This window comes from Struthio camelus, chromosome 5 (assembly GCF_040807025.1).
Source record: "Struthio camelus isolate bStrCam1 chromosome 5, bStrCam1.hap1, whole genome shotgun sequence".
NCBI classification, from domain to species: domain Eukaryota; kingdom Metazoa; phylum Chordata; class Aves; order Struthioniformes; family Struthionidae; genus Struthio; species Struthio camelus.
In genome coordinates, this window is record NC_090946.1 from 41683638 (window position 1) to 41710764 (window position 27127).

Here is a 27127-nt window from a genome sequence, read left to right on the forward strand (position 1 = left end):
CAGCAATTGAAGCAGTGTCCCAGTGCAGCCCATGTTCAGATAGGCAGATTACCTCTGAGAGGGACAGGGTAGAAAGTCACCGTGTTGACTCACCTTTTGCACAAGCTGTATTCCAGGGAATAAGGGAGGAAGACGTAAGACTCCTGACAGAAGCACATTATCAAAGCGACAGAGTTGTATGCTAAAATCTAGTTGCTTTTTCTCTGCTTCGGATGACACTGATTGACAGTGAGAACAATATGTCTTTCCATTAGGAAACTTGAGATTCTTCCTTTTTATTAGCCAGATTAATCAGTGGGTCAAAGTATGTGTGAGAATGAGCAGAAGAACGGTAGGGAGAAAGACTGCTATAGTCTTAGAGAATAGAAAGTCCACGTGATTGTTTCACTTTTGTCAGTATACCTTGCCTTTACTCCCAGCTCTGCTCTTTCATATGCACTTCAGAGGAGAGAAAGGCTGAGTCTGGGAGCTATGCAGGAGACTTTTGTTCTTGTCAGTACAAAAGGAGGTGGAAATTGAACCTGTCTGTGCATTAAAAGCACACAGTGAGATCAAATGTAAGGTAACATTCATATCACTTAAAAATTCAGGTTTAAAAAAGAAAGGAAGGGTTGCAGGAGTGATAGCAAGTTTCTTTTCAGTTTAATTTGAAACAGTTGGGGTGAACCAAGCTACCTGTATCTGCTGTGTCTGTAATCCACTGTAAGACTGTACAAATATACAAACTTCTGGAAAAGGAGTTCAGAAAAAAAATGACAATAGGCAACAGGGAAGTTGATCTAACAATTTTCATTGTCCAAGCTTAGACAAGCCTAAGATGCAAACAGCCTGCACTCAGAGGAACGAGTACTTTTTTTTTTTTTAAGGAAATAATAATGTAGAATTTGCAACATAGGTAAGGGAATGTTTCAATATATGGAACCAAATTTTCAGCTGATAGAAAATCACTGTACTGCCAAAGCCAGAAGAGAGATGTCTCTTAAATGAAACAAAGGCATGGCTTGCGATTCTTAGTTTGACAACTCCCTTTCCAGCATTTTAAACACCACCAGTGCCATATCTGTTTTTACATGTTCCTGAGCTAACCGTGAAGCAATTATGGACCTATTATTCATATGGCTAATGGTAGCGACCTGCTCCCTTTCGCTCTTGGTGCAGGTGGCGGAGTCACCAGAAGGCTGGGAGGTCTCCATGGAGGTGTCCCCAGTGCCTCCCTTTGCCTACGGTGTGCAAGGTCTGAAGCATTCCACCAACTACAGTGTCCGCGTGCGCTGCAGCAATGAGATGGGCAGCTCTCCTTTCACAGACCGCGTGTATTTTCAGACTCTGGAGCTTGGTAAGCTCATAGCGGACAAGAGAAGGAAAGCAGATCTAAAGCTGACAAAGAGCTGATGATAGACTTCATAAACTTGTTAATTCACAAATGCAAGTCGTGTTGCATTTGCACTGTCAGACATGACACTGTGGGATTACCTGTCTGCTCTAAGGGTCTGCTAACACCCTGCCATTCTTATTTCTCTTACTGTGGGTGAAGCTGGGAATGGGGCGTTGTAGTCTCACATTTATTCTTTCCCAATGGCTTCCAGAACAAATTTTAGAAATTTGTAAGTAAAGACTTGGAAGGTATGAACTTCACTTAGGACCTAAAACCAATCATTTGGGTCAAAGACATCCTGATAATTCATTTCTGGGGTATCTCAACAGGCATCTGTGGAGTTGTCCTATGAGTGAATCAGACCCGTTTTGTTCTCTTTTCTGTCTTACCTTCAGTAAAATAAAATAATAATCTGTAGTCAAATGTGGTTAACAGCATGATGCATAAGACAGAAGTTGATCCAGCCACGGGCCTTCTAGGTGCTCTGTGTGTGTCCCATTGGGTCTGTGAGATCCTTGGGAAGAAGAGATAGCAGTCTTGGGAAGAAGAGTCTTGGGAAGAAGAGATAGCAGTCAAACAAGAGATGCTGGCTTAACCTTATTTTCTCCACTTGAAGCAAACATAGTGATTGGTGGCTTGCAGAAATTGTTTTCCCCTCTCACACATTCTCCTCTGGCTGATCTCAGGAAAGAGGGTGAAGTTGTCTTTTCAGCGATTTTCAGTGTGGATAGTACCTTATTTTGCTGCACTGAATGATTATGTTCTGTCCTCTGCCTTCAGCTCCAAGCAGCACCCCACAAAATCTCCATATTATCCAAAAGGAACCTGGTCTGATTTTGGAGTGGGAAGGTGTGGCTCCAGACATGCTGAAAGAAAATGTCCTGGGATACAGGCTGGAGTGGATTCAGGATAATGTAACTCAGGTAACAGATCCCGAGGGGAGCTCAGCCACTGAGCACAGAGGTGGAGAACGTACAGATTAAATCTTAAAGGTGCTGGGTCCCTCATCCCCTACCGAGACCAGGGGGCTAGGTTCCTGGCATTGCTTTTGTACAAATAGATCTATTCTGATTTGCAGCGCTGATGTTCTGGCCTCAGATGTTTGGGCCCAGTTCCACGTTCCTTGCACATTTAAAATGCTTTGCTTCGATGTTCATCTGCAGTCAGATCAGTTCCCAGCTGCTCCTGTACAGCAAGGACAATGGAGAGAGAGTTCAGTTCATTCCTCCCTCTTTCAAGTTCTGTCCCAAGAGCTGCTCAGACAGCGTGACAGGATCTGCACCTTCTCTCTCCTGTCACTTAGACTTGTGTTTTCAAATCCTAGCAGCACAGGTGTATTTAACAAGTGCAGGAGTTATACCGTAAATCACAATAAAATGTTGTGGATTCCTTTATTTCATTTACGATATGGAGGGAGCTTAAAGGGGCTGTGTCAGGGGAGAAGGCCTTTCATTTGTTCTTCAGTATTGACCTTTCACAAGTATCTGCCTTTGAAGTTCACAGCAATATTTCTTACGGTTTCTCACTTTTTCAAGGGTGTTTCACCGGTGATTATTAATGATGGAGGAGCCTGTAATAACAAATAGCTAGAGGGAAAAGGGACTTCCTTTCCTGCATGACCCGTTTCATACGAGGTCAGCCTCATTGACTCCCATTATAAATTCCCATTGAATTTACATTGTCAGCAGTGGCAACCAAATCTTCATGGGTTTATTGCAAATGACTTGTATCAAGAAGTTCCCCTAAATTACTGAAAATACGTTGGTCTTGTCCTCCTAAGTGAAAGTTGGCCATAAATTTCAGCAGCAGTTTTGAGTTTTGGTCAACAAGTTAAAACAGGCAGGCTCTTTCTTCGGATGAAAACTGTCAGATGCTTTGCAGTATGTTAGAGCATCTTTGTGTTTAAAACAGAAGCAGGAATTGTGTATTTTAACAGGAGGAAAAAAAAAACATTTCTATAGCAGCTTCCGTGGAAGGATCTCAAAGCAGGAAATCATTAAACCTCATATCTTCCCTATGCTCTGGTATGCTATTAGCAATCTTTGAGAAGAGAAACCCAAGATGACACCCCAAGGTAGCAGCAAAGCCGAGACTGGAACCTAGGAGTCAAAACTCCCAACCTGTTCTTTAGCACCAATAAAGTACGCAGTACTGATTTGTTTTAGCTTTAAAGTGAAGTTTTATACTAGATGCCTTTTAAGACAGTTTATTGTTTGTTGCTATTTGCTTTCAGGGGGAGATGGTCGTACAGGAGACAAAAGCTAATCTCACAATGTGGAATCCCCTCAAAGACCTGATCATCAGGGTATGCGTGCTGAACTCTGCAGGCTGCGGGCCCTGGAGTGAGCTCTTCCTGCTTGAAGCCCAGGAGGTTATGGGTGAGTTTTCACTGCCTGCCCATCGCCTTGGGGAAAAAAAGTCAGAAGTGCTGGAACTGCTCTGCTTCTCTGACTCTGCTCCTTTCAGCACTCACATCTGACTGAGCTGTGTGGCGTTGTACAACAACACATTTCATCAAGTAGAATGAAAATTAAATAACGTTTACAGAGCTGGTATAAACAAAACAGCTTCTAGTCACTGTTGTGTCTTCTTTAACAGGCTTTTGCTGTGCTTAGTGCAGAGCAGGATGAGGGGGGATGCAATAGAAAAGATGATACAAATGAAGTCTTGATATCCATCATTTGGGCTTAAGACACACACATTTACAAGAGTAAATGTGACAGAAAAATCCTCTAATGTAAATTCTCTTCTTTGTCTTAATTTGAAGTCATTCCTGACTAGTTTAAGCTGATTTAAAACATGGCCATGCAGCTTTTTGCAATGGTTTTACTGAAAGTGTTTATATTAAACCAGTGTAGCTCTTTCAGTGGAAAAGCCGAACTGCTGGTGTAAGTGTGAGATGACGGTACAGAAGCCATACTGTACAATTTGGACCCTGCAGAAGGGTGTGTTGGGAGGGAAGAACATGCGTGTGTGGAGAGCAGTCCTGGTAATAAAAGGGCAGTTAGGTCCGTCTGTGTTGATTTACTTGCCGCTAGAATTTCACAGTGAATGGGAAATAGGAGTCTGGCTAAAGAGAAGGGCAGGACAGTATACGGGGAGATGACTGGAAGAGAGGGAAAAATACTGATTGTGAAGGAAGCTGAAAAACAACTGAGAGGAAGAAGTTCAGAAACAAAATACAGATTAGTGATGAGAAGGCAATGAGATGTGAGTCTGCAAAAATCCCAAATCTGAGGTTCGGCTCCCAGCTGCTGTCATGGGGCAGGAAGCAATCTCTGCCCTCTGGTGCTGATCCATCTGTCGCTACTGCTTTCTCATGTCTTTTGGGGAATCGTGTGGACTTTGATTCCTCCTAATCCCTCCATGCTTGGGGGTGGTGGGCGGAACCTGGGCTGGGGTTCCCAGGCCAGCATGAGGTGGGGAAGAGGGGCAGAGTAGCTGGGAGAGAATGCAGCCCTAACTGCAGTAGTGCGTCTAATGGCAGTTTTGATGAGTAAGTTACTCAGAAAGGCCCTTTGGCCACTCGGTTCTTGTGCTGAAGTTACTAATGATGGTTATGTGTGAGCTCACAGTCACTGTGGGATCAAAGTCCCCAACTTGTTTAAAGCAGAATAAAGTGGTGCAGAGGTCCAGAGCTGACTCTTCTAGAGGGTAAGCATCCCCCCAGTTGATGTGTTTCTCCTGCTTTTTGCACAGGTATTATCTGTGACACCCAAAGTCAAAAGAAAAATACCTGAAAGGACTAGAAACTCTCTCTAGAAAATGGCCAACGCTGACAAGGAGCTCCAGGGAATGTATAGGGCTTCCATTTTACAGGGAGCTGGAACAGGGTAATCCTGAAAGCACAAAATGTTTGCTTTTGTTTGCAAACTCCTTCAAAAAAGTAGCATCAGGAGTGATGCTTGCTTTGGCCGAACACTGGCTGAAAGCACGTACATTTATTCACAGGCATGACAGCCTGGAAATAAAGGTTCACTGTGGAAAAGCTGACCGACCTTAAACAGCAGAGCTGCAGAAAGACTGTGGCTTTGTTTCAGGCCTGGTAGAAAATATAAGTTGCTTCGGTTCCTAAAATAGCAAGCTGGCACTAGTTGCTTTATGTGAGAAATGCCAGGGGTGGTTTCTGACCGGCTCCCAGTGCGGCAGTAAGGATGACTAAGCCTATATAAACTTTTAAGTCTTATTTGTCATCACAGCAAGCTAGTAGGAGCTCCACCCTGCATATGCAGAGATGTTGTGCACTATTGCAAAGATTATTTTAACATTTTCAGAAGCAAATGCTTTCATTTCTGGGAGAACTGAATGGTCTAATGATTTTTTTTTCTATCTATAATTTTTACGATCATACGCAGGAGAGGACTGTTGAATTATGTTTTTTTGCACACCTTGTGATAAAAGAACTGCTGCGGAAATAAAAAGGGTTGTCTCATCATCAAAGTACTCCTAACTACTCATTTAAGTTCATCTAATAATACTGTCTTCTGTCTGCTTTGCGCAGTCTTAAGGCATATGTTGTTGGAAGGGGGGAACACAAGAGATGGGAAAAAGACAGAGCTGGGGGAGGAGAGGCAACTCGGTCCTTACTTGGGCTGCAAGCCGTCCTCTCTAGTTCAGGGAAGAGTGGGAAGCAGTGATCGGTCGGGCAGAGGAAGAGGAGCAGTAGATTTCAGCATTCTGCTCCATTTCTGACATGCCTGTTAGAAACTGTGGGTGGCGTTACTTGGGCTCGATTCCCAGCGGTTTAGAGAGAGGGAGAATTGTTCTGGTTTGTTTTTCATCCATCCTCCTTTTGGAGGACTCCCCCCTCCCCCCAGAAGTGACCTAAATCCCTGCTATCTCACCAGGCCAGCTAGCAGAGACTGGGAAAACAATCTTTATGAAAGAGGTTTGTCTCACTGTAGGGGGAAGGGAAGCTTATCATTAACTATCAGAGAGGACCTTTTACATCAGTGCTGTTAACTGTTTCTCCCCTGATTGTTTGGCAGGAACTGCCCAAGTGATCAGCTGGAGAATTGTGGAGAGGGTTGGAGTTACCTTCCATTGTATTTTAGTTGCACTTCTGTTTCTGATCCCTTTCTGTCCTCACTGGCAGCCTCAGAGGCCAGGTCAAAAGGCACAGTAAAAAGTACACAGGGCCTGTAAAACCTGGGTGGGAAGAGATAAGTATGCTGACAAATGGGTGCTAGTGCTCTGATAGTTTTTTGCGAGAGGAGAAGTACTCGTTTGCTTCCTCAGTGGACTACTGTATTTGTGTTCTGTTTCCTTATGTTTTACCTGTCTAGACTAGTAATGCTTAAAAACTGGAATGACATGGCTTGAAAATGCAACTAGTAGTCAAGCCTTAGAAGCCCTTTGCCAGCCAGGGCTTTTCCAGCAAGAATGTCTGACTCCTTTTCACCCAGCGTATATCTAAGCAGAAGCTCCTCCAAATCTCAGCCCATTAACTGACGTCTCTTTCAAGAACCATGTGATAGGATTACTTACATCCTCAAAGATGATTCTTCCTTAGCTTCTAGTAAAGCACAATCAACTGTTGATTGGCAGCATCTTGATTTCTTCTACAGAGAAGAGAGTTTGTAGTCAAAAATATATATGCTTTGGAAGCAGATAATAGACTGGAATTGGAGCCTGAATTTTGGGCAGTTTCCTTCTTGACCAGTTGAGGACTTCTGAAAAATCAAGCTCCTCTCTGGTAGGTCCTACAACATTGAGAATCTTCAGCCTATACCAAGTTCCACAGGGTGCTTCTCTTTGTGGGAGAGGTGAGAGGGGAAATGTAAATATTTTCAACAGATTGCCATCAGGAGCTATTGTCTTTCAAAATGTTATCTGTATGGGAGTCAAGCAGCACCGTGTAGCTCTTTCACCTTGTCAAGACTCCCCTGACTGCCTCTGCTAGGGCAGAATGAAACCTGCATGCAAAATGCAACATTTCTGTCTTGAGACTCCACCTGAAAGAGCCCCATGTAATGATCTCATGTAAAATAATGTAATCCGGAGCAGCGTCTTTTACTTTGTTGGTGCTCAAAACTGAGAATAGTGTCTGATGACTGGATGCATCTGCTCTATTCTGTGAAACAGTTATTTTTCTGATGGTTAACTGAGTAGCTGTTTATGTCACGTTCCGGTGCGCAATGATCCATTGTGCACACCAAATTCAGCAGGATGGCTTTTCTGTTGAAAAGCAAAAAGAAGAAATAGCCCAGTACAGTCTATTTGCCACTGACAGTCTTCTGCTTTCTGACTGGTGGTTTCTCCTCCATCTAGGTGGCCAGAGACAACCTCCTTATGGGACATCCTGGGTTCCTGTGGCACTGGGCATTCTCACAGCCCTGGTCACAGCTGTTGCCCTGGCTCTTATTCTCCTTCGAAAGAGAAGAAAGGAAACTCGGTTTGGGTAAGGGAAGTTCTCTGTGTACCAGTTAAAGAGGTTGTCTCTTTCTCCTCCAGTATGGTTTCTGATTGACTGTTTTTCAGGAAATGTTATGGAGTAAGTGTTTCTTGTCCTTTCTTTGGATAACTGTTCACAAATATTGGGGGGTGACCCCGGGTTGGAGTCTGGCAGGAAAGTGCCCTGCCTTTTCTTCAAACTGAGAAGACCAAAAAACAGTAGAAGAATTGTCACCTTAATGGCTGGGCTTTATTAGAACACAGAAATATAAATTAGATCAATGTAACTGTTTAGGTACTTAGCACTGCTGCATAAGCAATTCAATGAAAAAAGACCTGCAAAGGAATCCCACCTTATCTTCTGTGCTCTCAGGGGTTGGGTCCTTTATGCCATGCTGCTTTCCAATCTAGCAAGGTTTGTAACTTCTCTGACTGCCCAGAATCCTTTGGACCCCAGGACAGTCTCCTTCTTCCATCACCTCTGAAGCATGGCTGTGGATTGCTTTCTGCTGCAAGCGAGGCTTTCCTTCTTTCCAGAGTCTCCCTGACCTCTTGCAGCTGCTTCCCTGCTTTTGCAGCTCTTGCAACCTGCCCCAACCTGCAGCTTCTCCCAGGTCCTCCCAGAGGAGGAGTGATTGACCCGCTTCCGAGGGTCCCATGTCCTCCAGAGTGCACCAGCAGGGCAGGGCAGTTCCCTCTTTCCACTGACCAGCTACACCCTTTTAAACAAAACAAGGCCTGTATTATTTATACAGCAAGTAGAGAACGATCATCATACCCTTTTAGCAGTGAATGGCTCAGGTCATCATGGCCCTGTGTGTCTTTTTTGCCTTCTAGCCATGCCTTCGGCAGCGTGGTTGGCCGAGGGGATCCAGCAGTCCATTTCAGAGCTGCCAGGTCTTTCAACAGGGAGGGTCCAGAGCTCATTGAAGCAACCTGTGAGTAAAATGCCCTGAGTTATTCTGCCTGAGAAGCCGTGTTCATGCTTGTACTGTGCTGTCTCTCTGTTTTGCCTAGAACTGATGTTTTTAGATCAAGAACATGGGATTAATTCACAGTGAGGCTCAGGCACTCTGTGCGTGGGTGGTAGGTGTGATTCGTTTAAAAATTCTCATAGCTAGTGAGTGCTCACTCCTTCTGTTATCTAGCCCGGGGAAGCGACCTCTCATAAGGCTGAACTGCCTTGTGGATGGATGTCCGTTACAGCCTAGACTGAAGCCATCCTGTTGCATTTGAGCTGTGGCTGACAGAGGTGAATGGGCAGAATTGCCATTGCCCTACCAGATACATAGTGCCGTTTGACTTGCCGTTTACAGCTACTGTCATAGTATATTTTAGTGCAAGGCATAAATTCAGCACTCCCTTGCTCCAGTGTCTGCACTGTCCCCTACAGTAGGGGACGGTGTAATAGTGAGATGGATATTACGTAATAATATGAGCAATACAATTTAAACTCAGTCTGCTGAACAGTACTGCAGATGTGATGAACCAGCTGATCAGTCCTGGGAGGCCAAGAATTGGTAACTTCTCAAATAGGAGATTGAGTCCCAGGAGTGTTCAGAGTTACGATGACACACTTCTGTCTCCTGGTTCGGGGAGGGCATGGCTCCCCATAGCAGTGTGGCATGGTGGGTTAGGGAGATGCTCCTGCTGTCTTGGACTTTGTTCTCCTAGGTTCAGAGATCTCTCCATTGATCTAGTGACCATGAGCTGTTGGATAGTATGTTGCCCATTCAGCCACGTACTGTATTTTAAATAATCTGAGGGCCAGTTGCTGAAAACTAGTATAGCTCCATCAACTTAAATGAAGCTGTATGAGCCCATGTTCTTCCAATCCCTTCTGGTCGGATTCTGTCTCTTCAGAGTTATTTACAGCAGTTCTGTATTCTAGTTGCTCGTGGTGTGGTTAAGGCAGGTGTTATGACAGCATCTCCCTTTCTGTACTGTTGGTGCTGAAAGAGACATTTTCTTGTGGTTGAAAGTTAGCGGCCTCTTATCTCTGGTAAGGCTAGAGGACGTGGAGGGGAGCTCTGCCTCTTTCAGATTTGCCTGCATGCATTAGGGGAATAGGATTGGAGATGGAGATTAGGGGGAAGGACAAACAGGGAGCTCTTAATGTTATAGTAGAGCATTTAATTATCTCTTATTTGACCCTTCTTTTCCTTTTTTCCAGTGGAGAGCGTGGGAATCAGTGATGAGCTGAAGACAAAACTCAAAGATGTGCTAATCCAGGAACAGCAGTTCACCTTGGGAAGGATGTTGGGCAAGGGTAAGAACCAAAACCTGAACAAGACTTTACGTTAGAAGTCTCCTTCGTATTACCAATACTGCTGAGTGGGGAAAAGCATTATAAGCAGTTTGTTTTCTCTCCTTCTGCTTGTAGATGGCAACTGAAATGGTACTTTCCCCTTCTGCTGGGATAAAACAGTTCCAAGGTTTGGCATAACTAAGAGGATATTGGCTAAGCCATACCTATAATGTGGCTCTACAGAGTCATGAGCTGTAGTGTATGCTCAGCTTTCCAAAGTGCTGTTGATTCATTGGTATGTGAATTTCTTTCAGAGGTTTAAACAAAGGAGTAATCAGTTAAACTTCCCCTGTTCTTTCTGCTTACCAAGTAGTGCTATGGGATTCTTTCCATTTACACAAGCAGGCATTCAAATGGCCTGAGACAATGCAGAGACAGAGATGATCCACCACAAACACTCCAAGCCCTCAAAATGTGTTGATTCAGTTTCAGATATTCTCAGTGTATGCGGTGGTTTGGCTCTAGATTGTATTTTGGGCTGTTAAAGAGGCATATTTAGAACAGGTGCTGAATTTTTCTGGCATTTATCCTCATTAGTTCATGCCCTTAGGTGCTCTTCTTACTAGGGTAGCTGGATCTCCCACACAGGTGCCCCTAACATTTCTCTGAGTTTTTTGGATCAGGAGGATGGGCAGAGTAAAGTTAGGCTCCTTGCCTAACTTTAGCTAAAAGGTTGGTCCAGAAACTCTCTTTGAAAATAGGGATTTGAATTTAGATTTCCCAAAATGCAGACTAATGTACTAGTTGTTGAATCATCTTTCTCTGTTTCTCAAGCTGTAGGCAATCTCTAGGAAGAGGTAAAAGCGTTTAATGATAAAACCAGTACCTAAGAGAGGAGCATAGGTCATAAGCAGGGGACCTGAAGTGCTTGGCTTCCTTTTTCTTTGTAATACTAGTTTTAGTGCAGTTCTCTGCACTAAAGTTCTCTGCTCCCCTGAGAGCATTCTTCCGCTCCAGCCCTTCCAGAACGAATGTGTTCCTGAAAGTCTCTTTCACAGCAGGAAGGTTGCCTTCCTGCAGAAGAGGTTTCGGAGTGCTTAACAATGCTAGGTGATTAAACAGTGTCAGCTCTTGGCCAGTTCCTGCTCCAGCCCTTCTGGGCTGGCCCCACGGCAGGTAATGAATGGAAATGGACTGCAGTGGCACCTTGGGGGATAGCTGTGGTGTGGGGATGCTGGCTGGTAGGGTCTGCTCTGTGCTGTCAACTCCATGCCCCCAACCCTATGCTCAGCATTCAGGTTAGAAAAGGCCACGGCTGTATTATCTTGGTCTCAGATGCAACTGAGCAACAATATGGAAGCAGTACAAAATGGCTTTGCTCCTTCGCTTTCTCCTCTTTTGCGGTCTGATCCGCTGCTTGTGCTTATTGTGTAATAAGCACACGCCATGCTGCAGCGAAGGACACTGGTGAAAAGCTAGTGGAAAGATAATGCTTTTGGGGTAGGTGTCATGAGCGTCATGTTTTGCTTCTTTCTCTTCAGTACCGTAATCCCTCGTATTAATGCACTTTGAATGGGGTAAGTAGTTACAAAATTAGAGAGAGAAAATCTAGAGTCAAAATTAATGCAAAGAGGCTTTTATGCCGTTGGTATAAAGCCACATCGGGCTAAAATAATTTGAAGAGGGTTTGGCCAGTTGCACTTCTTCTTGTCTCCCTTAGAGAAGATAGAGGGGTGAACACTTGCGCCAGTGAATTAATATACCACTCACGCACAAGTAAGTGTTTTATCTATTGTCTGGTCAGCAGTGAGTCATGGAAGTCATTCTTCAAATTTAGAGAGGCAAGGCCTGATTGTGTCTCAACTGATTGAATCCTGGCACCATTATTGCACTGTTAGCTGTGATAGCTGCCATTTCCTAGAGCTGCCAGTGCTGAGAACTTCCTCAGCCAACACATCCACTCACTGCTCCATCTAATAGCCCCCTTTCTGACCAGGCCCTCACTCAGCTGTATCCCTCACAGTATAGCTTCCCCAGAAATGTCTGCCTGGGATCCCAGCTAATGCACTGACTCTGCATCTGCAGCTGGTAGAGGATTGATGTCTCTCTCCCTTGTTCTCCTTTGCCTTCTAGACTGCCAGCACAGTGGCCTCTGTCTGCTGGTTCTGCTCTCTCTTCTAGGCACACGTATGCTAACAGCTGCTGGCTGGAACTGCAGAACAAAAAATGGAGCTGGAAACTGCATTTCTTATGGTTGTTCAGCTTCTTTCTCAGTGACTCCCAGAGTGAACCTGCTGTGAATCATACTTTCTTTGCTAGAAACTTTTCCCTCACTGCTTGCTCTGGTCATTTCACAGGGGAATTTGGGTCAGTTCGAGAGGCACTACTGAAGCTAGATGATGGCTCTTTCCAGAAAGTGGCAGTGAAGATGCTGAAAGGTAAGTGGGAGCAGGGCTACCTGAAGTATGTAAGAGGAAAGAGCTTGGAACGATTAAACACTGTCTGTCCTGTTCTCCAGCAGACATCCCCTGATGTTCTTCTTTGCTCCTCTCTGTGCTTCCTACCCAGCCACTTCACCTGTGTTCTCTGTCCCATCCCTTTCACATCAGTCTTTCAATCATGTAAGCTTTTCAGGGGAGAGTCCATACCGCCTTAGCTGGTCGTATAGCACCTACTACATGGAGAAGGTAACCAAAAGCAAGTTATAGCCACAGCTTCTTCTGTGTACAGAGGATCTCATTCAGTTACTCAATTCAACATAACACTGGATTCCTATGGTGTATGCAGCTCAGCCAGATCTGCTTAGCCCTAATAATTCAGCAGTGAAGGACTGTATTCGTTCAAGCATATATGTTAGAATAAACAGAAGAGTGTTTGGGCTGAATGCATTGACAAACAAACTTGTATCAATTAGGTGTAGGTGACAATGTAGTCTTTAACTCCCATCTGACCTGTCATTTGGTGAGTGTACATAACAAGGGCAAGTAACATGTTCATTAGGCCAGAAGTCTGTAACAGGAAGAATAATTAATAGACAGGCATAAGTCAAAGCAAATATGTGTATATATGTATGTTAACCTATGTTACTTCACCTCTGTTGCCCATAGAGCCAAAATTAACTGTGAATGTGACATAAAGCAAAGTCATACTTGCTTATCTCTACAGATGAATTTGGCCCCCACAGGATACAAGTTTGTACTAAATACACTAATACCACATTACTGTAAGTTGCATCATTCATTTTCTCCAATTTCAACAATAATTCTGATCAGTTTGCAAGCCCCTTTCTGGGTAGTCAAACTGTCTACCTTCAGGCATCTAACTTGGGAACTCTATATCGCCCTCCAGAGGTATCTTCCTTTCTCCATTGACTGTGAAAAGGGAATTTACTTTCATCCCCTGAATCATATTTAAATTACTTGCCTAAAGCAGATAAAGTGAATTCTCCCCTGTAAGTGAATCTGATCTTGCAGCAGGACTGGAGGACTCCCACTGAATTCAGCAGCAGCAGCAGCAGCAGCAGGGGAAGTAGCCCCCCTGGGGTAATTCCTGATTATATTAATATACTTCCATAAATCTGAAGTAGTAGCAATGAGAAATAATTTACGCCAGATTTATGCCGATTTATATCACTGCTGAATTTTGTGCAAGCTCTCCAGAACTGTGGGTACTTAAGAAATCTTAGCTCTTGCACATTAGAAGAATCAGGCATGCTAAGAGATGTAAAAGCTTTGATCTTTCATGCTATCCTGATCATGGATTAAATGGGTTCTGCCATGCTAGCCTGGGATTCCAGGCCATCCAGTCAGTTTCAACATTTTCTTTAATTTTGTGTGCTGTCTCCTCTCCCCCACCATTATCTTTTAGCTTCTTTTAGCTAATTAATTCTTACATCTTTAAGCCACATGCTTTCCAGGGCTTCCAAGGAAAGTTGTTGCTGAGAAAAGAGCTGCTAATCGGCAGGTCTTTTTTTCTGGCAAGAATCAGTTCACCAGATGTCCCTGATACATGTTTACTGCTGCCCATCGCAGGAGAAAGTGTCAGGCTCTGCTTTGTTGTAAACTGGCGGATCCAGCTGTAGGTCTGAAAGGATGTGCTATGCCTCAAAGAACAAACTTCCGATGATGATTATCTGTAATGCCCCTTGGAGCCGCTGACAGAGGTTATTGTCACTTCTTTCCAGCGGATATCTTCACCTCGACTGACATTGAGGAGTTCCTGCGAGAAGCTGCATGCATGAAGGAGTTTGACCACCCACACGTTACTAAACTGATTGGTGAGTGAGCTGCGCTGCTCTGTGGAGCCAAAAAGCATTTCCCATTCTGCAGGATCCCACGCAGCCTCACATGCTCACAGGCATTGCTGGCCAACAGCAGTGTTAGTGCAGGCACCTCTGGTACTGTAGAGAAAAAACACTTAGCAGGCTGGAGTCCTGTGTGTATCAGTGTTGCCCCTCCCGAGGCCTGGAGGGAGTTGGAGTGTGCAGAAGTGCTCACAACATGCACATGCACTCCTCATACACCTGTAATCAACCTCTCTTGTTTAAGCCATTTCTCTGGTTCTTACAAATGCTATGTTTGACTATCTGAGAGAGGTCTAAACTACTGTGAAATGTGGAGATGTGGACTGGTAGAAAGTAAGGGGACGGGAGATTTGCCCCTTCTGAAATACTGGGTAAGAAGCAAGACATCCATTGGGTGAGCACTGTGGAACATGGACAATCTCCAGAACGTGGAGATTGCTCTGCTGACCCAGGGGTTGGGGGCAGTCTGGTCTGGCGTGATCCTCGAAACACTTGTAGCCGGTCCTGCAAGAAGCTGAGAGGCACCGGGCACTTAGTGTTCCCTCTGAGGTGAACTGGGTTAGAGGTGGCTCAACGCCTCCTGGCATGAAGCCGTGCAAAGGAGCTTAAAGCATGGAATCTACCCTCCAAAGAGGCATATTTTCCTCCAGATTCTCAAGAGAAAGGCACGGCAGTCTGTAAGATTCCCCTTGGGACTGATCTATTTGCTAAAATCGCTTTGTTCTGTGTATCCTCATCAGGAGTCAGTCTACGAAGTCGTCCCAAGGGTCGGCTCCCAATTCCCATGGTGATCCTGCCTTTTATGAAGCATGGAGACCTTCATGCTTTTCTGTTGATGTCACGAATTGGGGAAAACCCTTTTGTAAGTCTTCCTTATTGTAGTATTCCTTCTGGGAGGCTGTACATTTTCAGAGGTCATACTTAGATCAGTTCAGGGTTGGTGTCCCAAAGCTGTTGGCAGATGACCAGACTCTGACACCAGTGGAAGTTGTGATTGGGATATGATGTGACTATACTTAATCCTACCCACTTTGAGGACCAACTCCTCCTTTCTGTCCCCTCTCTGTAGCACCCTGTTCCTGCTCAGTGAGCTAGCAGTAAATGTTGCAGTTTTGCCATGAGTTTCCAGGAACAGAATTTAAACTGTTATTTCTTTCAGAACTTGCCTGTTCAGACACTCCTCAAGTTCATGATTGACATTGCCAGTGGGATGGAGTATCTGAGCTCAAAAAACTTCATACACAGGGACCTTGCAGCTCGGAACTGCATGTAAGTGAACCACGAGCTTTTAGAGAAAACAGAGACTGGAGTGGCTGAGAGAGGGGTGAGAAGCCTTTTGCAGGACAGAAGTGGGGAGGGATCCTGTCCCAGGATGCCAGTCCTTGCATCTAAGTGATAGGCAGAGGGGAGCCATGGCCAGGCATGGCGGGGGTAGAAACTCCTAAGCCCCAACTGAGCTTCCGGATCACCCCTATTTATAGGGAACTATTCCAGCACTGGTTTGCACATGTGTCCGTAGGGTCCACTGCTGTATGTGTTTGTAAGTAGTCGCTCTGCTGTTTGTGTGTCAGCAGGGCATATGTGCTCCATATCATAAGGTAGCCAACGGGAGAGAATGGGTTTTGGCTGTGGTAGGAGTAAGGAACTTCCAGTAAACCCCAAAATCTGTATTCCTAATATCCATTATGTATTTTAGGACTTGATTATCACAGTGTAAGAAATGTAGAGATTCCCAGAAAGTAGGTGAAGGACTGCTTGCATGAAGAATGTATTCTGAAATAATTACATGGCTAGCACATTGTATGATCCCATACTGCTGCTCATGTCCCCAAACTGCCTTGCCTGCTTTGAAGAGAAGAAAGATCCTTTTTTTGTCCTTTTTCTCTGCTTCTTACCTGAGAATGGAGTGAGGAACAACCCATTATAGCAGATAGAACTCTGCCTCTGAAGAGAACCACAAGAACGAGTAAAATGTGGAATGAGACACCGGTTTCCAATGGCATTTAAACATGCAGATGTGCAGAGAGGAACCTGATAGTCATAATGGAAAAGGATGGGTTAGCCTACTTTGGCATTTCAGAGAAAGCCGTACTGATTTCCTGTTTTTAAATATTTAAAAATTATGTGGACCTCCTTTAGAGGAATCTGAGTGCCTCTTTCGTCACATCTCCTTTTGGGGAAAACAGGAGATCCTTTATGAGACCTGGGAGTATGAAGTCTGTTCCCTGAGGTAGCCGATAAATGCCTGCCTTAGTCGTTAAAACTTTCCCTTAGGTTGGATGAGAACATGAATGTGAGCGTTGCAGACTTTGGGCTTTCTAAGAAAATCTACAGTGGAGATTACTACCGTCAGGGCTGTGCTTCCAAGCTGCCAGTGAAGTGGCTTGCCCTGGAAAGTCTGGCTGATAATCTGTACACGACACACAGTGATGTGGTAAGTTTTGCTCTAATGCATTTGGGGCCTGCTTGTATTCCTGCAGAAGTGAAGGAATCCTTCTGTATTCACTGAGAATGGGAAAAGGCCCTGGTGATGGGAAAGGGACTTTGCCTGGTATCTTGTGTTTGAGGGACAGTGCCACCTCTGCTGTGGTTGCTCTCAGAGCTCAGGACCAAAAATATCTATGCCTGGTTTATGTACGGCACAAGAGATGAACCCCTTTCTCCTGCTCCTCTTGTGTTTCAGTCCTTCTTCATTCCTTGGTTCTTACCCCCATCCCTTCCTTCTGCCTCTTCCTCCTCCTTTTCCTCTCTCTTTGTGCAATCTCTTCTTACCCTTATTCTTTTTTCTTTCTCTTCTGCATTACAATTTGAAGGTGACCTGATCTCACACGCACATAACTTTGCTTTCATTTGTGCCTGTACATTCCCAGTAACCCAGAATCTGGCTCAGTGAATTGAGCAACTGATCTGTGAGCCTCAAAGCAAAATCTTCATGTAGCTCATACAGCACAAAACCCATACCACATACCTTCAAAAGCCATAAGCGAGAGATCCTTGGGAGAGGCTTGCAGGCAGGAGACAGCAGTAACTCTGAGAGGTCCTCCTGCTCCACTGAAGGGTTGCTCTGGGCAGGGCCTTCCGCTGTCTCCTGAGATCAAGTGTGAGCATCAGCAACATCTGCTGAGTCTTTTCTTTTTGTTTTCTAGCTAGAGTTTGGATAGCCCTTGCACTAGCAAAGCCCCATTGCTGCTCATGTGACATTACCCCAGGCTGGGAGGCACATTTGAAGTGTGCAAGAGTCACAGTCTGGCCCCACGCTGAGCATACCAAAACCCTACCCCAGCAAGCAGGGAACTGTCTGCTCACTAGCTCTGTTTGCTGTTCCCTTTCAGTGGGCGTTCGGGGTGACCATGTGGGAGATTGTGACCCGCGGGCAAACCCCTTACGCTGGCATTGAGAACGCAGAAATCTACAACTACCTCATCAGTGGGAACAGGCTGAAGCAGCCACCGGAGTGCCTGGAAGATGTGTGAGTACTTCCTCTCTTTGCTGACATTTGATTCCCTGAGAAGTTTGGCTTACTGGAAGGAAACAGGAGCAGCTGGCTAGGACTCTGAACTCAATCTATCCGCTTTCCAGTACACAGAGGCATTCACTAGAAAGTCACTGGGTTAGCTACCAAATATTCTGTGCTGGCACAGCTCCCTGGAACCTGTGGTAGCGTCATGAGGAGCTAACTTGGCTCAAGAGCATGAACAGTATCAACATCAGAGGCTCTTGGCTTTGTGGAAACTATAACTCCGTTTCCAGAAACTCACTGCTCCCTACGTCTCTCTCAAGCCAGCATCTAAGAAAAGAGATGAGTTTCGTGGCACATCCTGAAGGCTTAATGGACAAACAATCTAGTGAGATGATGAGGAAAGTAAATTGCAGAGCCAGTGGCTGGCACGTGTGTTTCAGAGCTAGATTTGTTTTTCAAAATCACATCTGCTAATCTCACCAAAAACAGCAGGATGAAAGAGAAGGGGTGGGGGGGCACACGGGGATCTAAAGCTATGTAGATCAGTGTCCCACCTTAAATTACAGGTGGACACAAAACCATGACAGTCTTTGGATATTGGCTTCAGATAGTTTCAGACTTGCAGGAAGGTTTCGTACAGCCACCTGGGGAGCAAGCAGGCAGCTCTGTGCTGCAGCCTCTGTGGCCTCTGAATAGTCAGGCCCACACTCCTGCCTTGCTGCAGCTGAGCACGTGCTCTTTGTCAGCAGGTGATGCAAAATGTTTGCTCAGGAACCACCGTTTCAAGGGTTGTGGCTGGAATAAGAATCCTAGAGTACACCCACAGGACTGAAATAGATGCCTAAACTGCATTGTCTGCTTTGATACTGCGGTAGCCTTTATATTTCCTTATCTCCATCTCTGAGAAGTCCTGAACAGTTTCTCTCTGTCGCCTAACTGAATCTGGAAACTCACAGCTAGCAGCCCACGCTGTCATCTCCCTTAGACCCAGGGAGTGTCATCACAGCTTTCCCAAGATAAAAGCTCGTCTATTCCAGACACGGTGAAATCATTTCACTGACTGCCCATCCAAGTCTCTATTTCCTCTGTGGCCTGTCCACTGCAAAACGTATCTACAAACACTGGCTTTAATGGCCTTTTCAAGCTATTCCTTGTGTATAGAAGGGACACGTGGAAGCACCCTTTTCCCCCCTTCCTCCTGCTATGATGGTGGAATATTTTATGTGGTTTCCTTTCTCCAGCCTTGTTTTCTATGTGAGGGAATAATCTGTAGTCCTTTTATTAAAGCTGTACACTTTTGTCTTCTCAGCAGTTCATTTTAACTGTTCCTAAACTTAAATGAAAATATCAATATACCACTGCTTAAATTCTGTAAGACTGTATCTCGACTACTGTGAGTAGCTTTGGCTCCAAGTTGTGGAGTTTATGGACACAGGATGTTATAGATGACAAAAATATAGAAGAGATTCAGAAAGCTACTAGGCATTGAAGAAAAACACATCAGAAATTACTGAAAAAAAAGAAAACCTCCACTTTGAGAGGCCCCTAAGCTCCAGATTGTGGAGATCTGAGAGGCTATGCCAGGAAGATCTCACTGTAGTGCTTGCCTTCACCTTATGTGCTTTTCCCAAGCTTCTGCTACTGGCCACTATCAAAGGCGGGATATTAGGGCAGATGAGCTTTTGGGCTGATTCAGTACAGCCACTTGTAGTTTTCTACCTTTTCCCTCAACTGAATTTCTGCTGTTGGCAGTGAGGGTTAAAGAGCTTATTTACTTTGGTGCTGCAGAGTAGAAAGTTTATATTTTATGTGGAGTGTTTTGAGTTATTTCTACCATTTCTGAGGGTAGGAAATCAGGATTAAGACAAGTGAAGCATTGAAGGTTTCTGTAAAACTAATGTGAGATCAAAAACAGGCTTACAAAGCTGATATCAGGCAAGGAACATAAAAGTAAAATAAAAGCCATCGTGAAATAAATGCTTTATTTCCCAGCAAAGGCCATATCAGATATTTTCCGTTTACAAGTCTAACTGAGGTTTGTTTGTCTGTAGAGCTTTTCAGTGCCAGCACTGTGAGATCGTGCTTTGTTCCTGTTCCCTGCAGAACTGGCAACAATAAAGAAGTAGGAAAGCAGCTGCCAATTTTGAGGATGATGCACAGAGAGGAAGACAACAGGCCTGGCCGGGCTCCAGCAAAACGAGCCCTGGAGGGAGGCCGGGCTGGCTGGAGCCCGGCGGAGCGCAGGCGCTCAGCTGGGCGCTGATATGTCGCCCACGAGGGCGGCGAGCAGAGGAGCTGAGCTCGTAGCCCCCTTTCCCAGCGCAGGCCGTCTGAGCCAGTGACTTGTCCTCATGCTGGCGTTCGGTCAGCGACAGCTGCAGTGACCACAGCTTCCAGCTGGCGTTTGTCCTCAGGAGAAACGTTGCCTATGTAACGCGGCTGCAAGTACGGCCCGTAACAGCACTGAGCACGTTCACTGCATTGAGGTGGTGTGTCTGTAGTAGAAGGGCCGTTTTAGTGCATCTCATCCAGCAATGAAGTTGCTCTCAGCCCCTTTGCAGCCCTTTACGCGAATCCGTTGTGCCGTTTCCCAGTCGCGCTGGCACTCTGTCATCCCGCAATAGCGGCATTATGCCTGGGGCCTTGACTTAACACATTTTGAGAAAGAAGGTTCTAGAAATAACTTGCGCCTCTTACAACTGGGTCTCTGCAGCATTTGCAGTGACAGCCTCAGCTGCAGCAGAGGTTATAAACTGGGACTTTTCTCATGAATAAATTCAAAAAGTATTACTAGCTGGTGTTTTACGCACAGTCCTATTCAGGCTCTCCAGAGAAAATGGAATAAGGTTTTTCCAAAAAGTTCAGCATCCTTTGACAGGATTTTTGATATTTTTGGTACCTTCTAAATTATTATTTTGAACAAAATTAGAATACTTCTGAAAATGGGAAGGAACAAGGAATGAGATCCGCAGTAACAGCCCATGTCCTGTCTCCTGTGCAAGCCCAAAGCCAATAAGTTTGGGGGAAAGTGACTGCGCTTTTCAATTGTCACTGCAAAAATACTGCATGTCTCTGAAGGTCTGTAATACCTCAGCGACATATGCAATCTAATTTTAAAAAAATAAGCACTGCAAATTCCAAGCAAATACATATATGCCAAAACTAGAATTTTTGCCAACCTCTGTTTTCTGTGCTCAGCCCACCCTTTGCCCTGAAGGAAGAGAAGATTAGAGCCTGTTTACCCAAGTTGTATGCGAGTCTCCCTGCAGTTAGGGATTTTGGCGGTCTGCAGGTAGCACTGCTCCTCCCTGACGCCGCTGGAGGGGTACCGAAGTGCACTAGCGTGGTATCGTAGGGGCAGGACGGAGCCCTTTTTCAGCACTGTTGCCTCTCTCTATTGCAGCTACGATCTCATGTGCAGATGCTGGCATCCTGAGCCCAAGCTACGCCCAAGCTTCGGGGTGCTCCGGTCCCAGCTGGAAATGATTCGAGGGAGGATGTCCGCGCTGTCTTCCAGTCAGGATCCTCTCTACGTCAACATTGGGAAGGACAAAGAGGCCCCTGCGAGTGACCCGGCCCTGCACACCTCCTTTGGGGATGTGGACAGCGAGGAGAGTGTGGCTGGGGCAGCAGCCGCTGTCACTAGTGACTATCGCTACATTATGAGCCCCCTGTGCCTTGGAGACGATGCCGAGGGTGAAAGGCATCCAGGTGTGGCGGAAGGGGAGGACAAAAGCCTTCTGTATGAGCTGGAGACAGAAGGAGAGAAAAGTTGCTAGTCTGTACATAACGGTGACGCTCTGCTTCCCTGGGACGGGATGTGTGCAGTCGCAGTGCCGCAGCGCCGGAGTCTCTGACGCCATGTCTGGGATGGCTTTGAGCAGCACAGAGTCCCCGGGCAGCTGCTGCAGCTTTCACCTTACGTGTGGGCTGCAGGGGTGGACAGCTCGGAAAGACCTCAGCCCTAACAACCCCGCAGATGTGGGGAACGAGAGCAGTAGGATTGCAGGTTGGTCGCATCCCACTGAAAGGAGTTTAACGCTAAGGCAGGTGGTCGGAGTCTGTGCTCTGCTCCTTCTCGCTGACTGCTGGAGCAGAGCCGAATGTGCCTGCTGTTCAGTCAGTGCTCGCTCTTGTGTAGATGTTGTCTTTGACCCTGGCTGCATGACTTTGGGACTGGTACCTGTGAAAACACCAGTGGGTATTTACAGCGTCATTCAGGACAGCAGGGCAAAATCCCTCTCGTGTTAACTCAGCAGTACTGCCTAGATTTGCTGCCTACCTCAGTGGTTCTCAAACTGCGATCTGCGGATCTGCTTCTCTCCAGCAATGAATTTGAACATTTGGTATTTTTCATGCAGTGACAGTTGCTGCTTCCTCAGGCCAGGGCTCTTTTAAGAGCTTTAGTGAATGCTTTGGTGAGTGATGAACTTAGAAACAAGGAAAATCCAGCATCCGTCTTCAACCCTTGTACCTCTTTTGTGTATTTCTTTGTCTCCTGTTTGATGCCAATTCAGGCCTGGGCAGACTTGCAGCTGGCATTAAAAAGTGAAGGGAGGGGGAGCAGCTGGCTTGTGTGAGGACAGGATCCAACTTCAAAGGAACTGAAAGGAAACAGTGTAGAGGAGACTTAAAAGCCGAACTGGGAAACAGTGCTGCTTAATGCGAAGTGCTGCCCTCCAGGACAGGAAGGAGACAGCCTAGACACAGAATGGCAGCCTGTAGACTTGCATCAGATTCAGTGGGAGCAGGATTCAGCATTTGCTTTAAAATAGGATTACTTTAATCTTTCACTTTAGTTGTCCTATTACTTTTTCAAATAACCACGTGCTGTAGCTGCTGTAGTGAAGGTGCGAAATCCGGTTTGTGAAGGTGTGTGTGCTGGGGGGGAAGGGATCCGCTTTGAGATCTCTTTCTAAAGAGAGGGTCCTCATTATGAAAAAGCTTGAGAACCACTGGCCGTCCTATTAAGGAGGTCTTCTGGCACGCTGTAAAAGCCACATGAGATCATAGGCTAGTATCACTGCAGCCTTCCATACAGGGCAAAATTAGTGTGCTTGCTCTTTGGGTTTTGTTTTGTTTTCCAGTCAGCATGTCTGACTCACTATAATTGCAAATGCTTGTATGGTTTTTAATAATTTAATATTTTAATGTAAATCAGCATTTTTTTGTGCAGTGGTTCTCAGCACTTGCAGTGAAGTGCAGTTACATCTTACTCTAATTATCCTAAATATTTGCTCGATCTTAATTTGTTTTTTTTCCAAAGCCCTGATAACTCAGCAGTAACACATGACTTAAAATTCCACATTGCTCTTCCTTAGAAGCAGATACCATAAATGTCATAATTTGCTGAGTTGTCAAAAGTGGGACCAATATGTTAAATTAGATGGTGGACTTTGTATCGGAACACTCCATGTTTCAATGCCCAATATTTGGTTGTTGACAGCTTGGGGGCTAACTACAAAATTCAGGTCCGATTTCAGCCCTTATTGTGAACACTTCCTAGGGAAGGGAAATTTCAGCCTGGGGTTTGGGCACGGGTCCTTTCTGTAAAGTTTCCTACTAAAAAACGATGTCCTACAGATGTCTGCAGAAGTTAGGTACAGTTTCTTGGTCACATATACAAACTGCACCTTCTTACACCCCAGGCAGTACAGGGTGTTCTCTTCTTTTGGCTGGAATGATGCTGTAAACGCAGGTGAGAAGATAACACCTAACAAAGCGTAACAAAAACCTGTGCCAGGGCACATGTTTGCCGGGAGGGTGGAAGGCTATGTTCTCTGCAGCTGCCTGGGAAGTGCAGATGTACATACAGACTCTAACTTTGGGAAGCATGTCATTAGTTTTTATGCATTTTTTTAATAATAAAACATGTACTGTGTCCGAGTTCCAGCTTTTTATGTGTGACGGAGTTTGTGGTGATGCTCTGGAAGGATTTTCTCACTTCCTGGGATCATTAGTAAAATTGGTTGGTCTCATAGTGAATCTCTCAGCCCCAACTAAAAGCAGTCTTTCTCCCTTCGTCACGCGTGATTAAGCTACTTCTTGGAGGCAGAGAACGTTTCTGGCCTTCACGGGTGGCAGGGTAATGCTGCATGGCTTTCACCCTGAGACTGTGAAGCCCCAACTGCAGTGGGCACTGGTGCTCCCCAAAGCACCAGGTTCTCCGGCTCCAGCTGTGCAGGAGCATGGGGAGAAGCCTTTACTGGGAAACGCTTCAACCTACACGGGAATGGAAAAACCTCTTTGTAAAACCTGTCTACACCCATCCAATTACCAGCAACGCTCTCTGTGGAAGAGTGGTTTGGAGGCGGTGGGTAAAATTCAGCTGCTGAGTCAAATGTTCCAAATGCAACATAAAAGAGCCCCTGGATTTCCAGCTCACTGAGAAGAAAAGGTGTACCTCACGCTTCTGTTCCTCATCAGCAAACAGCACATTGCACGCCCTCTGCCTGCCAGCTCACACAGAGAGGAAGAGCGATGGTAAACGGTATGAGCGCTCACCCCCCATCTGCAATGCAGGAAAAATGACTTCCCAAGCACCAAGTGGCTGATTTTGTTATTATTTTAAGGTTTCATTGCCCAGTGCTGTCCCTTGGATCTGGTTCAAATGATGATTTAATGCTTTTGCATGCTGGCCTGGTCAGACCAGGTACAACTGAGGCTGGGCTGTGGGTGGGAGAAGCAGCACCAAAAGAAGAGCTAGTGAGAAAAGAGAGAGGATGGAAAGAAATTTTGAAATGGGCACAGATAGAATGAGCTGCAAAAACAGCAAATGAAGGATTCATAAAGCAGAAACAGGGTATTTTTTATAAGGAGTATCAAAACAGAGAAAACATTGCCCCAGCTTGGACCAGGCAGGGTTCTGCGGCAGCCCAGGCACACTGCCTCTTTCCGCAGAGGCAGCCTCTGTCCCACGCAGGCTGGTAAGCCTGACCACCTGCCTCCTCCACCCACACCTCCCTAATGATGGGACACCATCTCCTCAGGCTCAAGCCCCTCAGGACAGTTGCCAGCCCGCCTGCAAGGCAGAGTGACCCCACGGTGCCCAGCGAGGGCATGGCACAATCTCGCAGGGCGGCCTGCGTCACGTACAGCTGGTCAATATGCGAGGAGAGGGGCTCCAGCACCAGAGTGGACTGCTCAGCCCCCGGCTGTGGGCAGCACTGGCTCCTCAGGCCAGAGACACGGGGATGCTCCAGCCCAATGTTTTAGACCTGGGCAGCGTGGGGAGCAGAGCGCTCTGCGCTGATTGTTCCGGAGTTGCTTGCGGTGCACGGACGTTCCCCAAAGCTAACGCACAACTATTACTGTACCTATGGCCATCTTCCTTTACCTGCGTTTGGATGGAAATCCAGCAGCCTTTACTGAGTAAAAAGACCCCCTCAAGTGAAATGCAATTAATTGGGAGTAAAAGTTTGCGTTCAGTTGAACAATGCAAGGCAGAATATTTGCACATAACATATTTTCCTGATTTACCTTCCAGTCATTTGGCACTATTCATTTTTCTCTACTGCTCAGACAGCTGCCAGCTTTTGCAAATTTGCATATTTTTTTACCAGGAATTTCTCTTGAGGCTATGCTGCGATACTTTCCAGGGACCGCATATAAAGTCCTAATTTTATACTGATTTCTTATTTAATATCCACTATGTTCCAGTTAAAATAGAAAGTTGTTTTCTTTGAACCCTTGGAACTAAGGAAGCCTGGTCTTTTGTGGATTTGCATCCCACTGTTGATTGCAAGTCCCAGATGAAGCTTTTCCCCAGTTGAGGCACTTTGAAGAGCTTTTCCTTCTGTGGATTTCCTGGCGTCCAGTAAGAAGTGAGCAAATGCTGCAGTTCTAGCTGTGGTGAAGGCAGTTACGTGGCGTTAATAGGGTCTTTCACATAGAGGCTATTTTTAGAAAACTTGTAGAAACTTAATTATCCTTCAGGCCTCTGTCAAATGTGACTGAAATTAGCTAGTGGATTCAAAAGTTACTAGGGACAACATGCGCAGACTGAGATCGGAAAGCCTTATTACTATAGGAAACTGGGCTAAATATCAATTGCTTGGTCCAAGAACAGAAAAGACTGATAGACATGATTTTTTGTTGCGTTTGCTTTTTCGTATAAAAGGAACTTGGCGTCAGTATGAATCAGACCTCAGCGACTGTGCTAAGGTCTAGTGACAAAACAAAGATGATACAGCCCTGGCTTACTCATTTCTCCACGGATCCTCAAGCTTGAGGCAGGCCAAGCCCGTTCACTTCTAAGTCTGAGTAGGCTGCAGAAATGTAAAATCTTTTGGTCATGTTCACAATGACACTGAAATTAGGAGAGGAGTATTTCAGCAGCGCTGTCGCCGTTCCCACTGAGCCTGGCTTTTGGGGCGGGCGGACGCACTCTGATGAACTTCCAGCCGTAGCTGCTAGCAGGCGGGCTCCAGCCGTGGCCTGCAAAGTAGCTCACCAGCTTTTGTTTCCTCCAGCTTCTGTTCACTAGCTTAAAACAGAACTAAAAGAAATGATTGACCTCAGGAAATGGATTGCACTTGTTAATTTAAGCGGTGGTGAGTTCAGTAGGGATTTAATGAGACTAGAATAGTTTCCAGAAGAGCCTTTATAGGAGCTGAATCTTACCAGGCTGCTGTGAGAGGAAACAGGAATTTGTGACAAGAAAAGAGGGTTTGTATGCATTAAAAAATCCAATTGGAAATATAATATATTGCACTACATCCTGATGAACACACAAAGCTGGCAAAAACTGGGAGTTGAGAGAAACTGTGGGACATTGGAGGGAACAGCGTTCTGTACGCAGCAACATGACAATTAGTGCAGCAAATTCAAAAGGTCACTTATTTCTTAGTTAATATATAAGACACCGATCCTGGTTGCTACCCTGTCATTAACCAAACTGCGTGGGAGACTGCTGCTGGCTCTTTACTTCTGCTCAGCCAATGAATGCCTTTGCAGTAGCTGCTCTTGCTTGCGGGATGCTGGTATCACCTAGAGCTGAGAGCACTTTGGTCACTCACTGCTGGCTCTCATTGTTTCTACTTGTTCGTTTACATTAAAAGAAGCTAAAAATAACAAGGGCCAAATCGCGAAACAATGTAAATCTGCATGGCTCCACTAACATCAAGTGCGGTTCAGGCCTAATAAATACATTTTCCAGTACTATTTGTCTACGTTATTCCTCCTCTTGCACAAAGATTTATAAATAGAAGCTGGTACAGAGATAGTTTGCAGATGTGTGGCTGGGCCTATGAGAAGCAACTGCGCTTTAATAGCTTTTCAGTGCCCGTGGACCTTGTACCTGTAGCAGTCTCTGAGGCAAAGGAGGACGCAAGCTGCAAGGTCGTGCAG

At 45.6% G+C, this 27127-nt stretch overlaps 1 protein-coding gene across 6 annotated transcripts in view; it reads left to right on the forward strand.

The window, feature by feature from the left end:
* TYRO3 (TYRO3 protein tyrosine kinase) overlaps nt 1–23665 on the forward strand; it is a 43975-nt gene extending 20310 nt beyond the window's left edge. For all 6 annotated transcript variants that reach the window (XM_068945942.1, XM_068945946.1, XM_068945941.1 and 3 more), the window contains 13 exons: nt 1159–1336; nt 2156–2298; nt 3609–3753; nt 7646–7775; nt 8606–8706; nt 9942–10037; nt 12374–12454; nt 14200–14292; nt 15060–15181; nt 15479–15588; nt 16594–16753; nt 17652–17788; nt 21183–23665. In XM_068945942.1, coding sequence (XP_068802043.1) covers nt 1159–1336; nt 2156–2298; nt 3609–3753; nt 7646–7775; nt 8606–8706; nt 9942–10037; nt 12374–12454; nt 14200–14292; nt 15060–15181; nt 15479–15588; nt 16594–16753; nt 17652–17788; nt 21183–21558 — 1872 coding nt within the window. In that variant the 3' untranslated portion in view covers nt 21559–23665. The remainder of the gene's footprint in view (nt 1–1158; nt 1337–2155; nt 2299–3608; nt 3754–7645; nt 7776–8605; nt 8707–9941; nt 10038–12373; nt 12455–14199; nt 14293–15059; nt 15182–15478; nt 15589–16593; nt 16754–17651; nt 17789–21182) is intronic.
* Nucleotides 23666–27127: the final 3462 nt, after the last annotated feature.